At 41.4% G+C, this 25,000-nt stretch overlaps 1 protein-coding gene across 1 annotated transcript in view; it reads right to left on the bottom strand.

Annotated features, from left to right (window-relative positions):
* The window catches only part of grm5b (glutamate receptor, metabotropic 5b), a 34,001-nt gene extending 10,863 nt beyond the window's left edge, over window positions 1-23,138 (bottom strand). The window contains exons 1-6 of the mRNA XM_060888876.1: window positions 22,436-23,138; window positions 16,727-16,976; window positions 5,975-6,210; window positions 2,775-3,021; window positions 1,622-1,790; window positions 262-388 (exon numbers count right to left, since the gene is read on the bottom strand). Coding sequence (XP_060744859.1) covers window positions 262-388; window positions 1,622-1,790; window positions 2,775-3,021; window positions 5,975-6,210; window positions 16,727-16,976; window positions 22,436-23,138 — 1,732 coding nt within the window. The remainder of the gene's footprint in view (window positions 1-261; window positions 389-1,621; window positions 1,791-2,774; window positions 3,022-5,974; window positions 6,211-16,726; window positions 16,977-22,435) is intronic.
* Between the last annotated feature and the right edge of the window lie 1,862 nt (window positions 23,139-25,000).

Below are 25,000 nucleotides of genomic sequence, written 5' to 3'. Positions count from 1 at the left end.
AAAAAAAAGTATCACCCCAACACAGAGAGCACAGAGGGTTTGTTAGTTTTCTAGAGCTCTGTGCTTTGGCTCAGCTTAGCAGTTCACAGATTTGATTCACTTCCTGCAGTTGAGTCGATTCAGAGTCGAATCACTTTCTGGTTATGCTAGAGTTCCAGTGGAAGTGCTGTATTATGCATCACAATACATTACTGTTTAACGGGAAAAAAAAACAATTAAAAGTTTTTATAATAATAATAAGTAATAAATAAATGATTGTACCTGTGAGGTCATCGGTAGGCCAGAATCCGAGTTCGCAGGCTCGGCAGGTGTACTCGTCGAACACGTATTCGTTGTCCTTACAGGGGGTGCAGGTCCAACAGCAGCTCACCTCACCTTTACGGATCACCTGCAGAAACAGTGAGACAGAGAGTGAGACAGAGAGTGAGACAGAGAGTGAGACAAAGAGAAGAAGGACCAAAAAGAGATGGACCACTAGGAGGAGCACTATTTGTTTTTTATAGGATTGTCAAAAAGATTCACAAATAGATAGATAGATAGATAGATGATAGATAGATAGATAGATAGATAGATAGATAGATAGATAGATAGACAGACAGACAGACAGACAGACAGACAGACAGACAGACAGACAGATAGATAGATAGATAGATAGATAGATAGATAGATAGATAGATAGATAGACAGAAAGATAGACAGATAGATAGATAGATAGATAGATAGATAGATAGATAGATAGATAGATAGATAGATAGATAGATAGAAAGATAGATAGATAGATAGATAGATAGATAGATAGATAGATAGATAGATAGATAGATTTGTGCACATCAGTGTAACACTAAAGAGACCAGAGTTCTCCCCGTGCTCCTGATTAATTAAGGAGCCCTGAAGCCAATTACAGGTTGAAACTGGATTAAATGTAAGAAAAAAAAAAGTTCTATCCAATTTGTCACCTCTGAAAGTGTTAAATGAGCTTAGTGAAGTGAATCACTGCAGGCCTGCTGGAACTCATCAGTCCATTTAATGTGTGATAAATCAAAGACGAACTTAAAGCTGACATTTTGTAACCACTTAGAGAAATGTCATTAAGGCTCACGGTGACATTTCACTAATTCTGTCAATGTGTTAATGTCCACTGGAGAAAGAAAACTGTCTCTAACCTCTCTCTCTCTCTCTCTCTCTCTCTCTCTCTCTCTCTCTCTCTCTCTAAGGCGAGGCATATTGTTTCTTAAACCCATCACCCAGATTGCTGCACATATCCGTTAGGTGTTTTTTTAAATATTTTACATCCAACATTTTCTTAATGCTCCTTCAGCACCTGGACTCAGAGAACCATACGGCATCAGCTAGAGACAGACGAGGACTGAAAGAGTCAGATACAGTGAAAGCTGGAGGAAAGGAAAAGCTGAGCTACTGACATGGGGTTAGTAAAGTCAGGGTCAGTGAAGGCAGCTCATTAAGGGTGGGGCTAACTGGGGTGTGGTTAATGATGAGAAGAGATAAAGAGATGGTGACGTTTTCTTTTCCTAGTGAGGCGAGTTGTGATGAAAGAAACATGAAGAATAAATAACATGGTCATTATAAGACTTCAGAAAGTGTTTGTGTCTGAGACACTGACCTTGATCTGTCCTTTATCACAGGGCTCACTGCAGACTGACTTAATGATGCTCTCTTTGTTTGCCCAGATTTCGTCGTCATTTATCTGCAGGCCGCTGATATCCCAGGTGCCCACGGTAATGTAGTCATAGTAGTCTTTTCCCATCTTCTTAAAGTTCATGATCACGTAACTAAACACACACAAGCCCATAAATCTTAACCCACACGATTGATAGGTTGATTGAATTGTCACAGCACTTCTTTGGTGAGTTTAAGATATCCTCAAAATGACTTACTCACTGAATGACGGATTTACTGAGTGACTGAATAACTGACTGACTGACTGACTGACTGAATGAATGACAAGGTGACTAGACTAATTATCTGAATTGACTGATCTCAGTGATGGTCTGTCAAAGTGACTGACTGACCAACCGATTAACTGTCTGACTAACTGACTGACTGATTTATTAACCGATTAACTGGCTGACTTACTAAATAATGATTAACTGGCTGACTGACTGAATGATTAACTGACTGAATGATTAACTGACTGACTGATTAGCTGTCTGAACAATTAACTAAGCGACTGACTGATTAACCAATTAACTGACTGACTGATTAACCGATTAACTAACTGGCTGACTGATTAACTGACTGACCAATTAACTGACTGACTGACTAACTGACTGACTGACTAACTGACTGAGAAGCTGACCAAATAATCAGCTCAGCGGTGTCCGATCTTATCCACAAAGGTCCGGTGTGGGTGAAGGTTTTCATTTCAACCAAGCAGATGCCACACCAGAGTTTACTAAAAGCCAAGAACAATGGCTTCTGCTGGGTTGGAATGAAAATCTGCACCCAAACCAGCCCTTTGTGCATAAGATTGGCCACCGCTGGATTAGCTGATTGACTGATTAACTGACTGACTGACTAACTGACTGATGAAAAGAATAAACTGACTGATTAACTGATGAGCTGTCTGACTGATTAACAGACTGATTACCTGATTAGCTGACTGATTATTTAAGTAATTAGCTGACTGACTGATTAACTGATTAAATGACAGACTAACTGAATGGCTTATTAACTGACTGGCTGAATAAGTCACTGATTAACTTCCTCACTGGTTAACTGACTGACCGACGAGCTGAATGTTTGACTCTGCGTACCTTCCCGGTGCATCTCCGTTCTCATCGAAGTAGATGTTCTCTCCACTGACACCAGTAAAGTTGGTCTTAATGAGAAACTCGAGCAGTTTGGAGCCGTCGACTGGCCGCATGGCATCGCAGAGACCCGCCATCCCGGGACAGACCGCTCGTTGCATCTTATGAAGCCCGTACGCCATGCTGTAGATCGCATTTATTACAAAACCCATCTTAGTGTCCTGGGCGTACTGCTGCCTCAGCGAATCCAGCTCTGGAGGAGACAAAGACAGGAGAAGAGATGCAGAAGAGATGTCTGTGAGACAGGAAGTGCCTAGAAACCGATCAAAGGCTTTAGTGTGGACTTGTTTTTCCTGACAAACTGGTGGATAAAACAGCCTCCAATGTTGAAATGAAACGTAGCTGCTTTAGTAATTATATGTTCAGGTCTTTCCTTTGAGTCATTAGTCATGGATATTTTATTTGCACCCCATCAATCTTTTTCAAAGTACCTCATATATAGCAATCCAATTATAGCACGTCGAATTAGTTCCAAATTTGTCATTTATTTTTAGCTATTTCTTTTTTTTTTGCTCTAATATAATGACAGAATTTTGTCTTGGTGCAGAATAAAGTCCTCTAAAGTGCGTTTTAAAAGCTAGATATTTGTACTGTTAGCTTTTTAGCATCGTTAGCTCGTTAGCCGGGTGTCGTCACCAGAGTCAGTTTGTGACTTTTGGCCTACTTGTGAAGTCCTGATACACTCTTCTTCCTCCTGACTTCATCCATTGCATCTTAAAACCCCTGGAGTTTAACCTCAGGACACTTCATATCACTCTCTCTCTCTCTCTCTCTCTCTCTCTCTCTCTCTCTCTCTCTCTCTCTTTCTCTCCCTCTCCCTCTCTCCCTCTCTCTCTCTCCCTCCCCCTCTCTCTCTCTCTCCCTCTCCCTCTATTTCTCTCCCTCTCTCTCTCCCTCTCCCTCTCTCTCTCTCCCTCCCCCTCTCTCTCCCTCTATTTCTCTCCCTCTCTCTCTCCCTCTCCCTCTCTTTCTCTCCCTCTCTCCCTCTCTTTCTCTCCCTCTCCCTCTCTCTCTCCCTCTCTCTCCCCCTCTCCCTCTTTCTCTCCCTCTCTCTCCCCCCTCTCTCTTTCTCTCCCTCTCTGTCTCTTTCTCTCCCTCTCTCTCTTTCTCTCCCTCTCTCTCTCTCTCTCTCTCTCTCTCTCTCTCTCTCTCTCTCTCTCTCTCTCTCTCTCTCTCTCTCTCATTCTAACCAAAATTCAGCAGACACAAATTGCGTTTCATTCATATTCCCGTTTTCTTTTCTTATTAAAATGGGTCTATTTGAACCTGCGGTGCTTTGATGTGAACAGTGTGCACTTCGGGTATGAATGAAAAATGAAGCAGGGATGACTCAGAGAAGAAGAGCGAGAGAGAGAAAGAAAGAGAGAATAAAGAGAACGAGAGAGAGAGAGAGAGAGAGAGAGAGAAATATTGTCAAAAGAAGGGCAAGTGAGGGCACAGAAAGAGACAGGAACAGAAAGGCAGGTACTCAGAGTATAATTTAGTGCTTTTGGTGAAAAGAAAAGGACGGATTAAAGAAAAAAAAAGAGCATAATTTTTATTTTTGTAGTCAGATCCGGGATGTCAGGAAAATGAGCAGAGAGATCTTTGACTTCAGGTAACCTAGACATGTTCTTGATTATTAAGTGAAGGTTTTTGGCCTAGACATGTTGAAATGGGGTCGAGTTTACACTATTGGAGTGTGTTTGTGTTCCTTTTGTGTTACTAAAATGAAACTGAGCTGATCGCAGCTTGAAGGAGTTGATGAGCTTCGGCCTTTTCCCCTTCACTGTAAAGGGTTTGGGTCCATTAGAAGGTGTTTAGGGATGAGTGTGAATGTGAGTTGTTCGAGTTGTTGAATGGAATTTGTGGGTTATTTAAATCAGTCTGGGTCACGTGTGTATTACTAAACTGCGGTCGAATTTTGTGCTGGGTTTCATTCTTATTATTGTGAGTTACTGAATTATCAAGACTGAGAGTTATTAGTGATTCAGGTTATTGAACTGGGTTTGACCAACTGTGAGGTTCTGAGATGAGTTTGGTCCAGTACTGTGTTTACTGGGGCTTGAGTTTGGATTATTATATTAGGTATAAATCGGTTACTGGAGAAGAACTGAGTCGGTTAATGAACTAGGGTTAAGTTTGGGATATTATACCAGGCTTTTCTACAGAAATGAAACTGTTTTTAAACTGTGGTTGAGTTTGGGTTCTCATACTTGGGTTAGGTCAGAAACTGGACTGGGGTTGAGTTGGTTTCTTAAACTTGGGTTGAGTTTAGGCTATATACTGGGGTTAAGTAGGTTATTGCACTGGCTGTGCATTGGGCTCTTAAACTTGGGTTGAGTTTTGGTTATTAAACTAGGGTTGAGTTTGGGTTCATGAACTGGGGTTAAGTTTGATTATTAAAGATGCCCTGCCACACGTGTTTCATTACATTTGTGGTAATGTCTGAAGTTTATCATGGACTCTGTAACATTTTTTTGTGGAAATAATGCCTTGGTTACCTTGTTTCAAGCCATTCTAGTGTGGTATAGAAAGCCTGCAGGAAGACTCAGCTCGATTTGCGCCAGTTCTCATGAATATTCAAATGAGCTATGCTGCTTGGCTCCGATTGGCTAACCGCTAGGATATGAGAGCATGACTATTCATTCACCCAGCGCAATAAGTAGCCTAGGCTAGAGGAAATTTGTTTACAATCACCTTGAATTGCGGCAGAACGGCTTCTTCACAAGCCTGTTGACGTTCAGCCATCCTTGCTGTATAGGAAACTCACTGAGCTACACGAATTCTGGGGGCGCGGTCTCAAGTGGGAGAGCTCATGAATAGTAATGAGCTCAGTCACTCTGACGTCAGAGTGACCAGCTTTTCCAACTGACCTGATTTCTCCCCTTATTTCTTTTAAGTGGCTATAACTGACCGGGGAGGTAACAGTTCGTTTTCACATTCACGACACAACACAAACACATATGGACCAAACACATATCAAAAAATAAAAGTAAAAACGGTTTTGTGTGGAAGGGCACCTTTAAACTTGTTTCTCATCCCCCACCTCCACATGCCCACATCTTTCTGTTTGTAGCATAAGAATGGCTCTAAAGTTCTGTGGTGTGTGTGTGAGTGTGTTTGTGTGTGTGTGTGTGTGTGTCTGTGTGTGTGTGTGTGCTTACTGCTACAGGTCCGGTTGTAGTTAGGGTTTTCCTGTAGATGACCCTTCAGTCTGCATTGAAAGCGATGCTGCCAGAACTCAGGGAACCACGGATTGCGTAGGTTGTTGTCAGGACGTAATTTTAAATAGTAATCGTCGAACCACTTGACATCCGCTGAGCGCAGTTTGATCGTGATCCCACCTTCTGCCTCACGCACATACCCGTCAGTCACGTCGTAACGATCCGCCCATCCGTCACTATGGAGACAAAAACAAAAACGCTTCAATATCCAGAGCCGTTTTATTTGGGGCGGAGTTTTGCTTTAACGTTAGGTAGGTCCTCCATCCATTCACAGCTTCTATCGCTGTCTTTTTCCATCTCTTCTTATTTCTTTTATTTTATCTCAATCATTTCTAGTTAATCTCCACCCTTTGACATGTTGCACTCTAATTCTCTCATTTCACAGCCAATACTGCATGATCTAGTTCACACACACACACACACACACACACACACAGCAACTCAGTTCACAGTTGTACCACATGGATTCTCTCGAAACGCCGTAGTCATAGATACAGCCACAGCCAATCACACTCCTGTGTACTCTGAGGTTATCAGCTACACACGTGGGGCAAAAGATGATGCCATCTGTTTATGTGTGTGTGTGTGTGTGTGTGTGTGTGTGTGTCAGCTCACCCTTTTTAAGAGTTCTGACATTCCAAGGTCACAAATTACAACAAAGGTGAACAATTAATGTGCAGCAACACGGCCTGATATGCAAATGACTGCCAGCAACTAGTCTGTGTGTGAGAGATAATGCGCACACACACACACACACACACACACACACACACACACACACACACACACAGACACAGACACAGAAAATGGCTTGGAGAGGTTGTGCTCATAGACTTCATTACAAATGAAGATTAGACAAATTGTGCACAAAGGGTTCATTCAGGAGAGAGAGAGAGAGAGAGAGAGAGAAAGAGAGAGAGAGAGAAAGAGAGAGAGTGTGTGTGTGTGTGTGTGAGTGTGTGTGTGTGTTATACATCATATATCGTTCTATCTGGACTGCCTGATTTGAATTATTCTGAATGAGCACAGATTCCTGAACATATTTTTCAGTGTGTTCTGCATTCCACAAATGCACGATGAATTCATCATCAATAACCGATAAAGTGACACTTCCTGATAGAGAGCGTGTGTGTGTGTGTGTGTGTGTGTGTGTGTGTGTGTGTGTGTGTGTTTGTCAAATTAGCTCAGTTTAATTGGCACACACACACTTAGAGCCAGATGGCCTGGAGCAATACACAATAGTTTCTCCAGTTCTCTGTTGTCTTAATGTTGTCTTTAATCTTCACTCAGCCCAAACACCGGGGTCACATGACCATAATCCTGATGTGGGCGGAGTCAAAACATAGTACACAGTAGCATAACGTACATGGAAACGTGTGAAGATATTACGACGACTGTTACACTGTAGATGTTGTATCTCGTTGTCCTTCTGAAGGTAAATATCAGACACAGCAGTGGAATAAGTTCGACGTGTGAATGAAACGTCTCTCATCTCTGTATGGATTCTCAGATGCACTGTCGCACTTCCTGTCTTCCTCTGTCACTGTCCAGCATTTATTTTTAGACCATTACTCTCTCTTTCACTCAATCTTCCATTATCTATTCATCTCTTCTTTTCTCTGTATCCATTTTTCTCGTTCTCTCTCCGTTCCCCGTACATTTCTCTTTTATTTTCATTTTCTGTCCATTTCCTTCTCACTCCCTCCTTCTCCTTCCAGTTCCGTCTCTCTCCTTCGTTCCATGTTCACGTCTCTTTCGCTCGGCTATCCTTCTCTCCTCGTGTTCCTAAACTCTTCACGTTTTTACAGATTCACTCAGGTGGGTGTTGTCATGGTGACAACTCTGCACTAGTGAGACTAGGTCCTGGCAGGTGTCCTTCTGCTCACCATCGCACTCCTCAATCAGATTCCGAATCTCCTGAAGTTCTTCACCACTTCATTGCTCTATTGCCTTCAAGTGAAGCTGCATGTCCATCACTTAACCGTTCTAATAACTAACAAGCTATAACTAGTCCTCTGTTACAGGGTTTTAGTGACCCGTCTGTACTAACATGAGGAAACATCTGGATAAGAACATCTGCTAAACACTGTCCATATATCACATATATCACAAACATCAATCTCTCTCTGTTTCTGTCTCATTCTCACTGTAAAGGATGATCATTAATCACCTCTAGCCAAGTGTAAAACACACACACACACACACACACACACACACACACACACACACAACAAACACAAACTGACCTCTGAATTATGACTGTTCCTTTAATGAAGCAAAGCTTTCAGACCCATAAATCTCTCTCTCGCTCTCTCTCTCTCTCTCTCTCTCTCTCACACTGATCATCTCCATCAAATAAGTCCGTTTCCGTGGAGACAAGAGGCGAGTGATCGCCATGGCGATGGCTGTCACTGTTTGTTTAGACTCAGTTTGCGTCGTAAAAAAGTGTAAATATGAACAACCGACTCACCACTGAAAGAGAAAAAGAAAGAAAGAAACACATCTATATATCACCACACTCTATCTATCTATCTATCTATCTATCTATCTATCTATCTATCAATCTAAAGAAGAAGGGGCGGAGTCTAATGCAGATGTGTAAATTCATCCCGACGTCTAATCCATCACAGTTCTGAGGTTGCCTTGTCGCCACGGCAACACTGACAAACTGCACCGTGTCGCACCACACGCCCCCTAAAACTTACAGTCATTACTCACACACACACACGCACACACATGCACACAAACACACACACAAAGAATTATTCCTCATGGGCCAAAGCCAAAATGAGTGAGATTTTCTCTCTCTCTGTGTGTGTCTCTCATTCAGCAGCTCACACAGCTGTGTGGGCGAACTGCAATTATCTTTGGTCTTCAAAAAGCTCTGTGTGTATTTCAGAGAACATCTGCGAGTTCCTTCACACACACACAAACTTTTGACAGAAAACCATTTATTATGCTCCTAGCTGATGTCCACACTGGAATTTCTCTCTCTCTCTCTCTCTCTCTCTCTCTCTCGCTGTCATAGGAAATATGAGGTGGACCTTGGCAATATGGTCTGGGTAGAAATCATTAAAGAAATGTCATATTGCACACATACATGTACAAACACACACACACACACACACACACACACACACACACACACACCAGTGCTGAGTCAATCACAGTGTGTACCAGACACAGAGAGGGTCAGTGGAATTTAAATGCTATACACATCGTGGCTCCCCATCCTTTCTCACACACACACATACACACACACACACACACACACACACACAAACACACACTTTATTTTACACCCACACGGTGCTCTAATGTACGACTTCATTCTAAATCCTCTAAAGCTGTCATAAGATTCACAGAGATTTATCTTTCTATATTTAGTTTGGTCTGAGGAAATAATAATGTTTAAACTCCATGTGTTCAAAAGCAGGCTGTTGCACAATCATTACTGTAGCTAATGCCAGTGCTAACATGCTAACTCCAGTGTACTAGGGATTGTAGCTGGTTTTCAGTGACACTCTGTGGACAGAGATAAAAAAAAAAAAAAAAAAAAGATGACAAGACAGAAGAGACTCAGCGTGAGGGGGAGAGACGTGACAATATTTTTAAGTTAACTGGCTAAGAATACCTAGTTTAGCTAGCATTTTAGCAGTAGGCTAAGTTGTGCTAGCTAGGTCAGCATGTTTTGGAGGTGTGAACGCTTCACTTCTGAGAGAACTGAGCACTGGGACATGTTCACTTCCTTTCTCTCTACATCTACACTCTGTTCATCAGTCAAGTTTCACAGTGTGAAGTTGAATAAAAAATAAATTCAGTGCTGACAGGAAGACAGTTGTGTGAGAGTTCAACTTGAACTTCCTGTTTATTCATCTGATGGCTGTAAAGATTGTGTTGCTTTTTGCATCTGTTAAATGTGCATGTAGTTACTGTGACCTCTCTTTGTGTGTGTGTGTGTGTGTGTGTGTGTGTGTGTGTGTGTGTGTGTGTGTGTACTCTTTATAGCTGTACAGACACTGACAAAATGCATTTACAGTGGTTTACTGTCCCTCATTAGACAGACAGACAGACAGACAGACAGACAGACACACACACACACACACACGCACACACACACACACACACACCTTGGGCAGATGGTAATTACAGTAGTGACACTGTTTCCTCCTGCTGTTATAACACACACACACACACAAACACACAGGCCACGGTCCCACAAATACACGCTTCCATCTCTCAAGCTCTTTCTCTTTCATGCACACATGCGTACACACACACACTGCTCTAACACACCTTTTCAGTTTCCTCTATGCGTGTAAGTGTGAGTGTGTGAGTGTGTGTATAAGGGTTAGTAGGGTGGGGGTTTGTGTCAGCAGCGGGTCCCTTGTTTTCCTTCTGCCCTTCTCTCACTTTTACTCTCCCTCTGCTATGTAGGGATTCAGTGCTGTTGCCACGGTAACAAGCAGCAGAAGGGGTACTGGCTTTGCATTCCATCTCTCCTTCTCTCCCGCTCTCTGTCTTTCACTATGTCTTTCTCTCCAAGTCTCTTATCATCTCTAGTAAAAAGGGAGAAGAAAAAAATAATGACAATGAAGACTGGGCACAGAGGATTAAAGACCGAGTGAGAGAGATGGAGAAAGAGAAAAAAGTTAGAACACTATAGAACCAAAATTGGAGAACCTCAGCAGAATTACAGAAGGACAGTATAAAACATCAGTACCAGAAAAGACTACACCAAAACTACACTACAGCAAAACTACAACAAAACTGCACCAAAACTACACTACAGCAAAAGTACACTACAGCAAAACTACGCTACAGCAAAACTACACTACAGCAAAAGTACACTACAGCAAAACTACACTACAGCAAAATTACACTACAGCAAAACTACAACAAAACTACAACAAAACTACACTACAGTAAAAGTACACCACAACTACACTACAACTACACTACAGCAAAACTATGCTACAGCAAAACTACACTACAGCAAAAGTACACTACACCAAAACTACACTACAACAAAAGTACACTACACCAAAACTACACTACACCAAAAGTACACTACACCAAAACTACACTACAGCAAAATTACACTACAGCAAAACTACACTACAGCAAAACTACAACAAAACTACACCAACACTACACTACAGTAAAAGTACACCACAACTACACTACAACTACACTACAGCAAAACTACAACAAAACTGCACCAAAAGTACACTACAGCAAAACTACACCACACCAAAACTACACTACAGCAAAACTACACCACACCAAAACTACACCACACCAAAACTACACTACAGCAAAAACTACGCTACAGCGAAACTACAACAAAACTGCACCAAAACTACACTACAGCAAAACTACACTACAGCAAAAGTACACTACACCAAAACTACACTACAGCAAAAGTACACTAAAGCAAAACTACGCTACAGCAAAACTACACTACAGCAAAAGTACACTACACCAAAACTACACTACAGCAAAATTACACTACAGCAAAACTACAACAAAACTACACCAAAACTATGCTACAGTAAAAGTACACCACAACTACACTACAACTACACTACAGCAAAACTATGCTACAGCAAAACTACACTACAGCAAAAGTACACTACACCAAAACTACACTACACCAAAACTACACTACAGCAAAAGTACACTACACCAAAACTACACTACAGCAAAAGTACACTACACCAAAACTACACTACACCAAAACTACACTACAGCAAAAGTACACTACACCAAAACTACACTACAACAAAAGTACACTACACCAAAACTACACTACAGCAAAATTACACTACAGCAAAACTACGCTACAGCAAAACTACAACAAAACTACACCAACACTACACTACAGTAAAAGTACACCACAACTACACTACAACTACACTACAGCAAAACTACAACAAAACTGCACCAAAAGTACACTACAGCAAAACTACACCACACCAAAACTACACTACAGCAAAACTACGCTACAGCGAAACAACAAAACTACACTACAGCAAAACTACACCACACCAAAACTACACTACAGCAAAACTACGCTACAGCGAAACTACAACAAAACTGCACCAAAACTACACTACAGCAAAACTACACTACAGCGAAAGTACACTACACCAAAACTACACTACACCAAAACTACACTACAGCAAAAGTACACTACAGCAAAACTACACTACAGCAAAATTACACTACACCAAAACTATGCTACAGCAAAACTACACTACAGCAAAAGTACACTACACCAAAACTACACTACAGCAAAATTACACTACAGCAAAACTACAACAAAACTACACCAAAACTACACTACAGTAAAAGTACATCACAACTACACTACAGCAAAACTATGCGACAGCAAAACTACACTACAGCAAAAGTACACTACACCAAAACTACACTACACCAAAACTACACTACAGCAAAAGTACACTACACCAAAACTACACTACAGCAAAAGTACACTACACCAAAACTACACTACAGCAAAATTACACCACACCAAAACTGCACTACAGCAAAACTATGCTACAGCAAATCTACACCAAAACTACACCACACCAAAACTACACTACAGCAAAACTACACCAAAACTACACTACACCAAAACCACACCACACCAAAACTACACTACAGCAAAACTACACTTTAACTACAATATGGCAAATTGCCCATACACTAATCAGCATGTTACCATGGTTTTGTTTTTGTGTATCTATTCATTTAACAACTCATTTAAATAAACAAATTAAATTAGTCACACACACACACACACAGACACACACACACCATGTTTTAATTTAGTCCTAATAAATTCATTTCAATTCATCAATTCATCCAGTGTTCACTTACAATAAAAGTTTAGTGAATATGTGATTTAGCGCACACACACACACACACACACACACACACACACAGCTTCTCTATTTATATGGACTGTGTTAAATAATAATAAAGAGAAATCATTTGAATCACAAAATAAATAGGGAACAAAGGAATAAAGAGGGAAATAAAAAAGGGGGAGGATGTGGTGAGAAATGGGGGCACTCCAATATTCCCCAAAGATCATAGTAGTTTGTTTCCATGGCAACCTGGGCACAACTGATAAAGCATCGTTGTGAAAATTATATTATGGTTTTATTAAAGGGTTCAGTGTTTGTATTGAATGTTAATGATTTTTGCAGATATTAATGTTTTATTTACATTTCATTATTGTGATGGAAAAACACCACAACTACAGTAATATTAGACTAACACTATACCACAACTACAGTAACATTACACTAACACTACACCAGAACTACAGTAACATTACACTAACACTACACCAGAACTACAGTAACATCACACTAACACTATACCACAACTACAGTAACATTACACTAACACTATACCACAACTACAGTAACATTACACTAACACTACACCACAACTACAGTAATATTACACTAACACTACACCACAACTACAGTAATATTACACTAACACTACACCACAACTACAGTAACATTACACTAACACTATACCACAACTACAGTAACATTACACTAACACTACACCACAACTACAGTAATATTACACTAACACTATACCACAACTACAGTAATATTACACTAACACTATACCACAACTACAGTAATATTACACTAACACTACACCACAACTACAGTAATATTACACGAACACTATACCACAACTACAGTAACATTACACTAACACTACACCACAACTACAGTAATATTACACTAACACTACACCACAACTACAGTAATATTACACTAACACTACACCACAACTACAGTAATATTACACTAACACTATACCACAACTACAGTAATATTACACTAACACTATACCACAACTACAGTAATATTACACTAACACTACACCACAACTACAGTAATATTACACTAACACTACACCACAACTACAGTAATATTACACTAACACTACACCACAACTACAGTAATATTACACTAACACTATACCACAACTACAGTAATATTACACTAACACTACACCACAACTACAGTAATATTACACTAACACTACACCACAACTACAGTAATATTACACTAACACTATACCACAACTACAGTAATATTACACTAACACTATACCACAACTACAGTAATATTACACTAACACTACACCACAACTACAGTAATATTACACTAACACTACACCACAACTACAGTAATATTACACTAACACTATACCACAACTACAGTAATATTACACTAACACTATACCACAACTACAGTAATATTACACTAACACTACACCACAACTACAGTAATATTACACTAACACTACACCACAACTACAGTAATATTACACTAACACTATACCACAACTACAGTAATATTACACTAACACTACACCACAACTACAGTAATATTACACTAACACTACACCACAACTACAGTAATATTACACTAACACTACACCACAACTACAGTAATATTACACTAACACTATACCACAACTACAGTAATATTACACTAACACTATACCACAACTACAGTAATATTACACTAACACTACACCACAACTACAGTAATATTACACTAACACTACACCACAACTACAGTAATATTACACTAACACTACACCACAACTACAGTAATATTACACTAACACTATACCACAACTACAGTAATATTACACTAACACTACACCACAACTACAGTAATATTACACTAACACTATACCACAACTACAGTAATATTACACTAACACTATACCACAACTACAGTAATATTACACTAACACTACACCACAACTACAGTAATATTACACTAACACTACACCACAACTACAGTAATATTACACGAACACTATACCACAACTACAGTAATATTACACTAACACTATACCACAACTACAGTAATATTACACTAACACTACACCACAACTACAGTAATATTACACTAACACTATACCACAACTACAGTAATATTAAACTAACACTACACCACAACTACAGTAATATTACACTAACACTATACCACAACTACAGTAATATTACACTAACACTATACCACAACTACAGTAATATTACACTAACACTACACCACAACTACAGTAATATTACACTAACACTACACCACAACTACAGTAATATTACACTAACACTATACCACAACTACAGTAATATTACACTAACACTATACCACAACTACAGTAATATTACACTAACACTATACTACAACTACAGTAATATTACACTAACACTACACCACAACTACAGTAATATTACACTAACACTATACCACAACTACAGTAATATTACACTAACACTATACCACAACTACAGTAATATTACACTAACACTATACTACAACTACAGTAATATTACACTAACACTACACCACAACTACAGTAATATTACACTAACACTATACCACAACTACAGTAATATTACACTAACACTATACTACAACTACAGTAACACTACACTAACACTACACCACAACAATTCAGTCATCAGTGATATGTGTGTAGTGACTGCAGTTAAAAATTACATGAATGACAAAAAACAACTCAACACTTTTGTGGCAGTGTAACTTTTTTTGTTCCTGTAATGATATGAGGAATGTGGTGAACTATTAAATCTTCCTGAAGACACATAATCGTACCTTATTTTAGGAGCAGCGTGTCCACATTAACGTCATTGTACTTTACAGAACCTTTAGCATCATTAGTTAGAGGACAGGACGTGCAGGATGTTGTGTACCTGTGTGGTTCCCCAAGGGTAGATTTGAGTCACATGGTTCCTGAACACAGGTTTGGATTCAAATATCCCTCGTTTTCATTAGAAAACACCAGATTCTTACAGTCATTAGAAAAAAAAAGCAGATATATTGAACAACATTGTGAAACATATCTAATAAAATAAAATATGATCTCTAAGAATTCTGGGATTTGGAGTTTTTAGCAGCAGAATGTGACAAGCGGACAAGGGCTCAGAGCTCGATATAGCCTAATGACGCATAAGGGCAGAAGACAGGGTGGTGATTTGGGGTGGAGGGGGGTGTGGTGGGGTTTAAAGACAGCAGGGACGATTTACTTTTACAGAGAGGCATTTAAATCACACACACGCACACACACACACAACAAAGCAAGTGAGTCATTAATATATAAAGGCAGCACAGGTTTGTGACTGTGTGTGTGTGTGCATGTGTGTGTGCATGTTTTTTGTGTGTGTGTGTGGTTCATTTGACCCAAAATAAAGAACATGATGATGATGGTGATGATGATGAATTTGATGATCAGAGTGTTAATGAAATTCAAGGCACTGGAGGTGATCTGTGATGGTCACGGTGATGGTGATGATGTGGAACATTATCACGATGTTGGTAACAAACGGCGTGTGAGCAGGGTGGCGGCGAGTCATGTCCAAAACCAAGCTGAATTTTGTAGTTATGGCACGTTGGTAACCTAGCAACATGGTGAAGTGTTGGCGCTGCCTTTAAAGCCCGTCTCAAAGCGCATTCTTACACATACCTTTATAGTCTTATGAGACCACATAGGCATCAAGGCATCCTTCGGTTTTGTACACAGCAGTGGCTGATGATTATTATATAATGATGATGAGGATGAGGATGAGGATGACGATGATGAAGATGTTGATGACGCTTTGCAGTCTCAGACCTGCCAACGAGCATGAACTCCCCAGAGAGGTTCTGACGTCTCATGGCCATAAGGATTCCGCGGACGGTCATGCCCTCACAAAAACACACCACCACACGGGCCTTGGGCAAACGACTGCGCAGCTTCGCCAACAAACGGTCAAAACTCTGTTCGCCTGCGTTACTCCAGATCTTATCGGAGTGTGCGATGCAGATCCCTTCCTTCAGCGCCATCTCTTTAAACGCTGCCATTCCACTTTCACCATAGTTACCTGGACAGAGAGACAGAGAGAGAGAGAGAGAGAGAGAGAGAGAGAGAGAGAGAGAGAGAGAGAGAGAGAGAGAGAGAGAGAGAGAGAGAGAAAGAGAGAGAGAGAAATCAGAGTAATTATACAGTACACAGGTGAGAGAGAGGCAGCTGAGCGTAATGAAGACCCGAGGATGTGTGAAAAAGAGCGCAAGGAATTAAAACATGTAAGAATGTTTTAGAGAGTGAACACGAAAGAGACAGAATGAGAGCCAGAGGGGTTCTAGGGGAAAAAAAGACTGCAAAAATAATGAAGGGAAAAAGAAAAGACAGTGAGAACGACAGAATGTCTTTGTGTCAGGATGGTTTATAATAATGAAGCAAAATCTAAGGAGAGACTGAGAAAGGAAAGAGAGCGAGACTGGTGAATGTAGAGAGAAAGGGGCGGAGAAAAGACATTTATAGGAGTAAAATAATGGGAATGGGTAGAAGAGTAGGAAAAGGAGAAAAAGAGAAGATGAATGACTGGTGTTTTAGAAAAGAAAGAGAGACACAGATCAGGGAAAAGAGTGTAAGAGAAAGAGAAAAAAAGAAATAGGTGTTAAAAGTATGTGGATGTGATGAGTCTTTTTATAACGAGGGGGTGGAGCCATGTCTGTGACTGACAGGTGTTGTTACCTCCCCCTATCGAGGAAAGAATTCTCTACTGATGCATGCAAATGAAATATGTGTGTGTGTGTGTGTGTGTGTGTGTGTGTAAGGTGGCCACTGGTCTCTGTGGAGGCATGTAAAGTCCTGTAATTAGTCTCACAGTGAGAGCATTAGACAGCACACACACAGATGGTACACATACACACACACACGCACACACACACACACACACACACACACAATGAAGCCTATCATTAGTTTAAATAAGGCGTTGTTTGTCTTCTCAGTGCTGGTTGCTAACGTCATTAGGAAGCAGGCGAGCTCGGCTGCTACGTCACTTATTACAACTTGAAGTATGACATAACATCATGTATGTGTTATAACACAGCATAACCTGGCGTGGCATGACGCAGTGTAACAACATCATGTACCATAATGTAGTGCATCGTAGTGCAACATGACAACCTGACGTTAACATGGCATGACAATAACGTTACATAACAACGTAGCACAACAACGTAGCACAACAATGTAGCGTAACACAACATCATGTTACATCGTGTTGTGTTACCTTCATGTTATACTGTGCTAAAGCATGTTGTTACACTACAGTGAGTTACACAAGGTCGTAACAGTGTAACAACACAATATAACATAACACAAACTAGAGTTCTGGGGTTCTACAGCGTGATAAGGTTCTATCACGTCACTGAGATGGCTTTCGAGTCTCTGGTGTGGTTCTAGAATCTCTGCTGGGAATCTAAAGTCTCACACGGTGCGGTTCTAGAGCGTCTGATAGACGCCAGTGTGCGCCGGTGTTGTCCTGTAACCATCTGAGAAGCTGCAATGGGCTACTAAAGTATATGACATGGTTCTTAAATCTCACCTGTACCTTTAAAGTCTCTGATGTGGTTCTAGAATCAGTAGAACATCAGGTTTGTCTTCTTCTGTTGTTGTTCCTAGAGCTCATGTTGATAGTAGTGCTTTATTCTGTCTGTTTGTTTATGTAAATAGGTTAGAGGAAATGAATACGCTCATTTTATTTAATGGTGTAGCTGCACATTAAGACACACACACACACACACACACACACACACACTGAGAGAACAGTTCGATGTTTCTGTTCAGGCGCTGTGTGAAAGAGGACATCCAGACATGACCATATGGTACATACATGTCCTCATCCATGACGGACACACACACACACACACACACACACACACACACACATAGCAGAGAGAGAAAGGATAAGAGAAAGACACAAAGACAAGAGAGGACTTGATAACTGGCTAGCTTTAACACACCCAACACACACATCTGCAGATGGAATAGGAGAGGGTCTGACAGACAGACAGACAGACAGATAGACAGACAGACAGGGTAGAGGAATGAAAGGATTAATTCTGTCATTTTTTCAGTGCTCTAGAACATTTCGTGCTGTCACTCTCGCTCCGTTAAAATGCAAAGTGACTTAACAAAATAATTCAGATGGACTGAGACACACAGAGAGTGAGACAGAGACAAAGAGACAGACAGGCAGAGAGTGAGACAGAGACAAAGAGACAGAGACAGAGAGTGAGAGAAAGAGAGTGTGTGTGTGTGTGTGTGCTTGTGCGTGTGATGTCATAAAGGTTCTGCTTTCCTGACTACCTGTCTGCAAACCTCCACTCTCTCACTCTCTCTCTCTTTCTTTCTCTGTGTGTATATTGTGTATACTGCTCTCTGATCTATCTATCTATCTATCTATCTGTCTGTCTGTCTGTCTGTCTATCTATCTATCTATCTATCTACTGTATCTTCTTTCTCTTCTATCTATATATATATATATATCCTTGAATCATTTAGCCCCGCTTTTGTTCTCTATTTATCTGTATCTTGTTCTTTCTGTCTGCATTATTGTCTTCTCTCCTGTCTCTCTCCATATTTTTCTCCCTCTTTCTCTTGGAATGAACTGCTGTCTTCTGCCTCTCTCTCTCTCTCTCTCTCTCTCTCTCTCTCTCTCACACACACACACACCACACACTCTCTCTCTCTCACACACACACACACACACACACACATACCCACACCCACACACTCATGTCTCAGCTTCAGCAGACAGGTGCAGATGAGCTCTAGAGGATTCAGTGAAGAGTCTTTTGAGCCACTCAAGACTAACACAAGCCTCTCTCTCCTCTCATCTCATCTTCACTCTTCTCTTCTCTCCTTTCCTCTCCTCTTCTTTCCTCTTCTCTTCTGTCCTCTCCTATTTTCTTCACTCTTCTCTTCTCTCCTCTCATCTCCTCTTCCCTCTTTTCCTCTCCTCTTCTCTCCTCTTCTCTTCTCTGTTCTCTCTCCTCTCCTCTCCTCTCCTCTTCCCTCTTTTCCTCTCCTCTTCTCTCTTCTCATCATCCCTCTTCTCCTCTCCTCTCCAGCTTTCATCTCCATTTTCTCACTTCCTCTGCTTTTCCGTCTCTGCGCCTGTCTCACTCTAACCTGTCTGTTTGTCTCCACCCTCCTGTCTCTCAGCTGTGTTACACCTCGTCCTTCACAGCTGGATTTAAATCTCCATCCAACACCTGCACTAATCAATACATTATTAAAGGAAATAAAATAGGATTATTAAAGGAAATAAAATAGGATTATTAAAGGACATAAATAAACCAGATACACACTGTCTCAGGAAACACACACACATATACACATACACACATACAAGGAGACCAAAGAAAGAAAGAAAAGAAAGAAAGAAAGAATGAAAAGAAAGAAAGAAAGAAAGAAAGGTAAGAAAGAAAGAAAGAAAGAAAGAAAGAAAGAAAGAAAGAAAGAAAGAAAGAAAGAAAGAAAGAAAGAAAGAAAGAAACTCTCCAGACAGACGGAGAAAGTCAGACAGGTTGCTATGGAGAAAACACTTCATATTGTCATTATTAATTATTCACAAAATTACCATGTGAATCAAGACAAGCATCAGTGTGCATGCTAGTGCTTCCAGGTGTGTGTGTGTGTGTGTGTGTGTGTGTGTGTGTGTGTGTGTGTGTGTGTGTGTGTGCGCGCGCTGTCTCACTCTCTCTGTCTGAATATTTTTCTTTTTCTGACTAAGAGAAAATGACTAAGAGAACACAGGGAGTGCTAGATGTACACTGGCAGCACAGTACGTCTTCACCTGGCACCGTTACCCACACACACACACACACACACACACACACACACACACACACACACACACACACACTTCTTTCTGCCATTTCACACGTCAGCCCACGGGAAACGGACACGAGGTGGGTGGAAAGTGGAGGATTTTAAAGAGCATTGTTCCTCGTCGCAGCACTTCCAGGAGTTTTCCAGAAAGCCACAGAGTGACATCACACACTCACTCGACCAATCAGGTAGCAGCCCCAGGTACAAGCGAGGAAAAACGGATGTGATGGAGGGAATATTAGCTTTATTAACCCTGTTAACCAGTGAATACAAAAAGATTTCTGAAAGCTGAAATATTGAGAAATAAAATATTAAGAATCCTTGCTTCTTTCATTTTTATTTCTTTCTGTCTTTCTTTTATTTCTTCATTATCTTCATTATTTTGCTTTCCTGATTGATTGATTGATTGATTATCAATTAAGATTTTTTCTTTCCTTTAATTTCTTATATACACTTTATTATTATTCCCTACATTATTTATTGCTCTTTCCTTCCTTCCGTTCATCCTTCCTACCTCTATTTCACTGCTTTCTTTCTTTTGATTATCAATGAATAAAGATTTATCTTTCCTTCCTTTGTACCGTCTTCACTTTACTGTTTTCTTCTTTCTTCTTCTTGAGTAAAGACCATCATGTTTTTATCTGTTTATTATTAGCCACACAAGAGGAGCTATTCGAGTAGCAGTAAATGAGCTGTTACTATGGAAACGATATTGTGTTCGAATGACGGCGTTAAAATCACCTGCAGTTTTAATTACAGTCAGAACAACATCATTATTCACACGCTGCGTAATCGGAGCTTTCGGGTGTCCTGTCTATAAAGAACAAATGAAAACAGAGAGAAAGCGAGAAAGAGAGAGAGAGAGAGAGAGAGAGAGAGAGAGAGACTAAGTTATGAGTAAAGTGATATTAATGTACTGATGGACTTTGGACATTTTTAGACGTAGCCATTAGACAGCGACATGAACACACACACACACACACACACACGCACACACACACAGGTGTATCAGGGAGCAAGAGACTGAGGATCAGTGAGTTCACTGGAGCCTCATAAGAGTGTGTGTGTGTGTGTGTGTGTGTGTGTGTGTGTGTGTGTGTGTGTGTGTGTGTAGAAAAGAGACAGAGGTGTGATAGCAACAGGGAACAGAAATTGAGTTCAATCACACACACACACACACAAACACACACACACACACAGCGTATACAACAATTGACTCAGTAAATGTGCTGCACTGTACTGCAGTGTGTGTGTGTGTGTGTGTGTGTGTGTGTGTGTGTGTGTGTGTGTGTGTATACATATCACTAATTGATTCATCTTCATTAACTCTCCCAGGATACTGAATGTGATGCAGGAGTACACCCTGAATGAGACTCAGGGGGCCAAGCACTTGCTGTGTGTATCTCTGAACTCATATATGTGTGTGTGTGTGTGTGTGTGTGTGTGTATAGTCAGAATTTATATGGACAGAGAGTTGTAGAGAATAATAGACAGAGAAACGAAAACAATGAGATCTGCTGGATCTCCAAAGAACCAGGAAACACCCGAATATGTAAATGTGGAGAACAATAAGGGTCAGACAGCGTGACCACCGTGTGGATAGCGAAGCGAGTCAGAACCAGAATTAACCTGATAAAAGGAGTGTATTTTACTCACCCTCTGTGTGAATGGTGGAGACGTAACTCCAGTTGTAGCGCTTGACGATGTCCACCATGGCTCTGGCCTGCTGCGCATCAGATGGTACGACCCTCATGAAGTATTTATACAGCGATTTGTCACTCAGGTCCATGCTGGTGGCTGAGTAAGCAATCTGAGGGATGTTGAACAGCTGCAGCAGGTTCTGTACCTGAATGGCCACCGAACTTGAGCCAGGTCCGATCAAGCCCACGATTGGCTTCTTTCCCTTCGGGGGCAGGCCTTCGGAACATTTCATTTCGCCCCCAGGTGGCACGTCTTCGGAAACGGGATTGAGTGGAGAGGCCGTGGGGCTCTCGGCGGCAATGAGCGAGTCGCGTATGAACTCGATGCTTTGCTCGAGCGCGACAGCAGAGTGCCAACAGGAGTCACGTATCTCGCAGCCAAGCGTGACGTTGGGCAGGATGTCTGGATCGGCATTGATGCGGTCGAGTGTCAGCATCATGGCCTCAACACGCTGGATGCCATACTGCTCACGTACAGCACCGCACTTGCGCTCATGTGCACGGTCTGCCGCTGGCTGGTGGTGGACAGAGAACAGAGCACCGATGATCAAGTCGCCAGGCACGTAGGCCACCACACGACGTTCGCTTGGCTGAAGGGACGACAGGAAGACTGGGACGCACGTCAGAACCAGGAAGAGGGGAAGAACTGCGGCAGCCATCTTAAAAACGTCCTTCTTTCAGTCTCTTTAACAAAACTGCACTTTCCCAGTCGCAAGAGCAAGGATGCGCACAATGCCGTCCATTCTGAGAAAAAAAACAGTGCACCAAAATAAATGTAAAAAAAAAAAAATCTGGCCTTTGTTTTTGTCTGTAACGGTTGTAGAGTGAGCTGCAAAAATGAGAAAGTGAACTGCTGATTATAAAAATCCTCTGTTTTCACCTCTACGTGAAGGGGATTAGAAAGAGGAGGACATTTTCAGAAAAAAGAGACCCGAGGATGGACAGAAGCAAAAAAAAAAAAAAAAAAGGTATACTCCTGCTATACTCCTGTCTTTCTGCCTCTCAGCGAGGACAAACGTGACGAGCTCGACATCACGGGTTTCCAGACCCTGTAGCGTGTATTAGCCGTGTGAATGAAGAGTGTCTGTGCTTGAGGCTGAGTGGAAGAAGCCATTGTAAGGGCACAATAAGGCAGGTGGTTTTAAGCAGCAGATGTGAGTGTGTGTGTGTGTGTGTGTGTGTGTGTGTGTCACTCAGGTGTGTCACCCTTCCGGCTTGCTGCTGTTCAGGCTCATTTCACACTCACTCACACACACATACAGGTGATAGTTCCAGTAGTTCCGGAAATCGCTTGAGATGCCATGGCTGCTGGGGCATGAGTTCGTCGCTATGGCAACCTGCAGGTTGGGGAAGGTGTACAACAATGATAGTGTTTATAACCTTGAATTAAAACACACACACACACACACACAGAGAGAAGCACATGTGAGTGGGAGTGACACTTTGAGCAGACACTAATATTAAGGCTTAATGGTCAGGACACTTATGTCGCTGGTTATTTTTCTACAACAACACAACCCCTGAGGTGTTACTACACACTGAGAGGTACACACACTGTCCTGTGTGTATTACACTTGTTAACTGTCATTTAAGTGACAGGACGTTGGAGTGTTGACACTGCTGAAAGCTGTGGGCACACACACATACAATGCACGCACACACACACACACAGTGGGTGTACACACACAAATACAGTGTGCTCACTCACACACACACACACACACGCACAGTGGGCACACGCACAAATACAGTGTGCTCACACACACACAGTGGGCACACACACAAATACAGTGTGCTCACTCACACACACACACACACACACACAGTGGGAACACGCACAAATACAGTGTGCTCACACACACACACACACACACACACACACAGTGGGCACACACAAATACAGTGTGCTCACACACACACACACACACACACAGTGGGCACACGCACAAATACACAGTTCACACACACACACACACACACAGTGGGCACACACACAAATACAGTGTGCTCACACACACACACACACACAGTGGGCACACGCACAAATACACAGTTCTCACACACATACACACAGACACACACACAGTGGGCACACACACAAATACAGTGTGCTCACACACACACACACACACAGTGGGTGCACACACAAATACAGTGTGCTCCACACACATACACACAGTGGGCACACACACAAATACACAGTTCTCACACACACACACACACATTGCACACACACACAGTGGGTGCACACACAAATACAGTGTGCTCACACGCACACATATACACACACAATGTGCGCAGACACACAACTACACAGTTCTGACACACACATACACACACACATTGCACGCACACATACAGTGCACACACACTCACACACACTCACACACATATACTGTAGTACACAAACACCTACAGTGCACACACACACAGACACACGCAAACATACATGCAGTGCTCACGCACACACATACACACACATGCAGTGCGCGCACACACACACACACACACACACACTCAG

The sequence above is a fragment of the Tachysurus vachellii genome, chromosome 15, assembly GCF_030014155.1.
Source record: "Tachysurus vachellii isolate PV-2020 chromosome 15, HZAU_Pvac_v1, whole genome shotgun sequence".
NCBI classification, from domain to species: domain Eukaryota; kingdom Metazoa; phylum Chordata; class Actinopteri; order Siluriformes; family Bagridae; genus Tachysurus; species Tachysurus vachellii.
The sequence above is the reverse complement of the archived record's forward strand: the minus strand, read 5'-3'. Positions and strand labels throughout refer to the sequence as shown.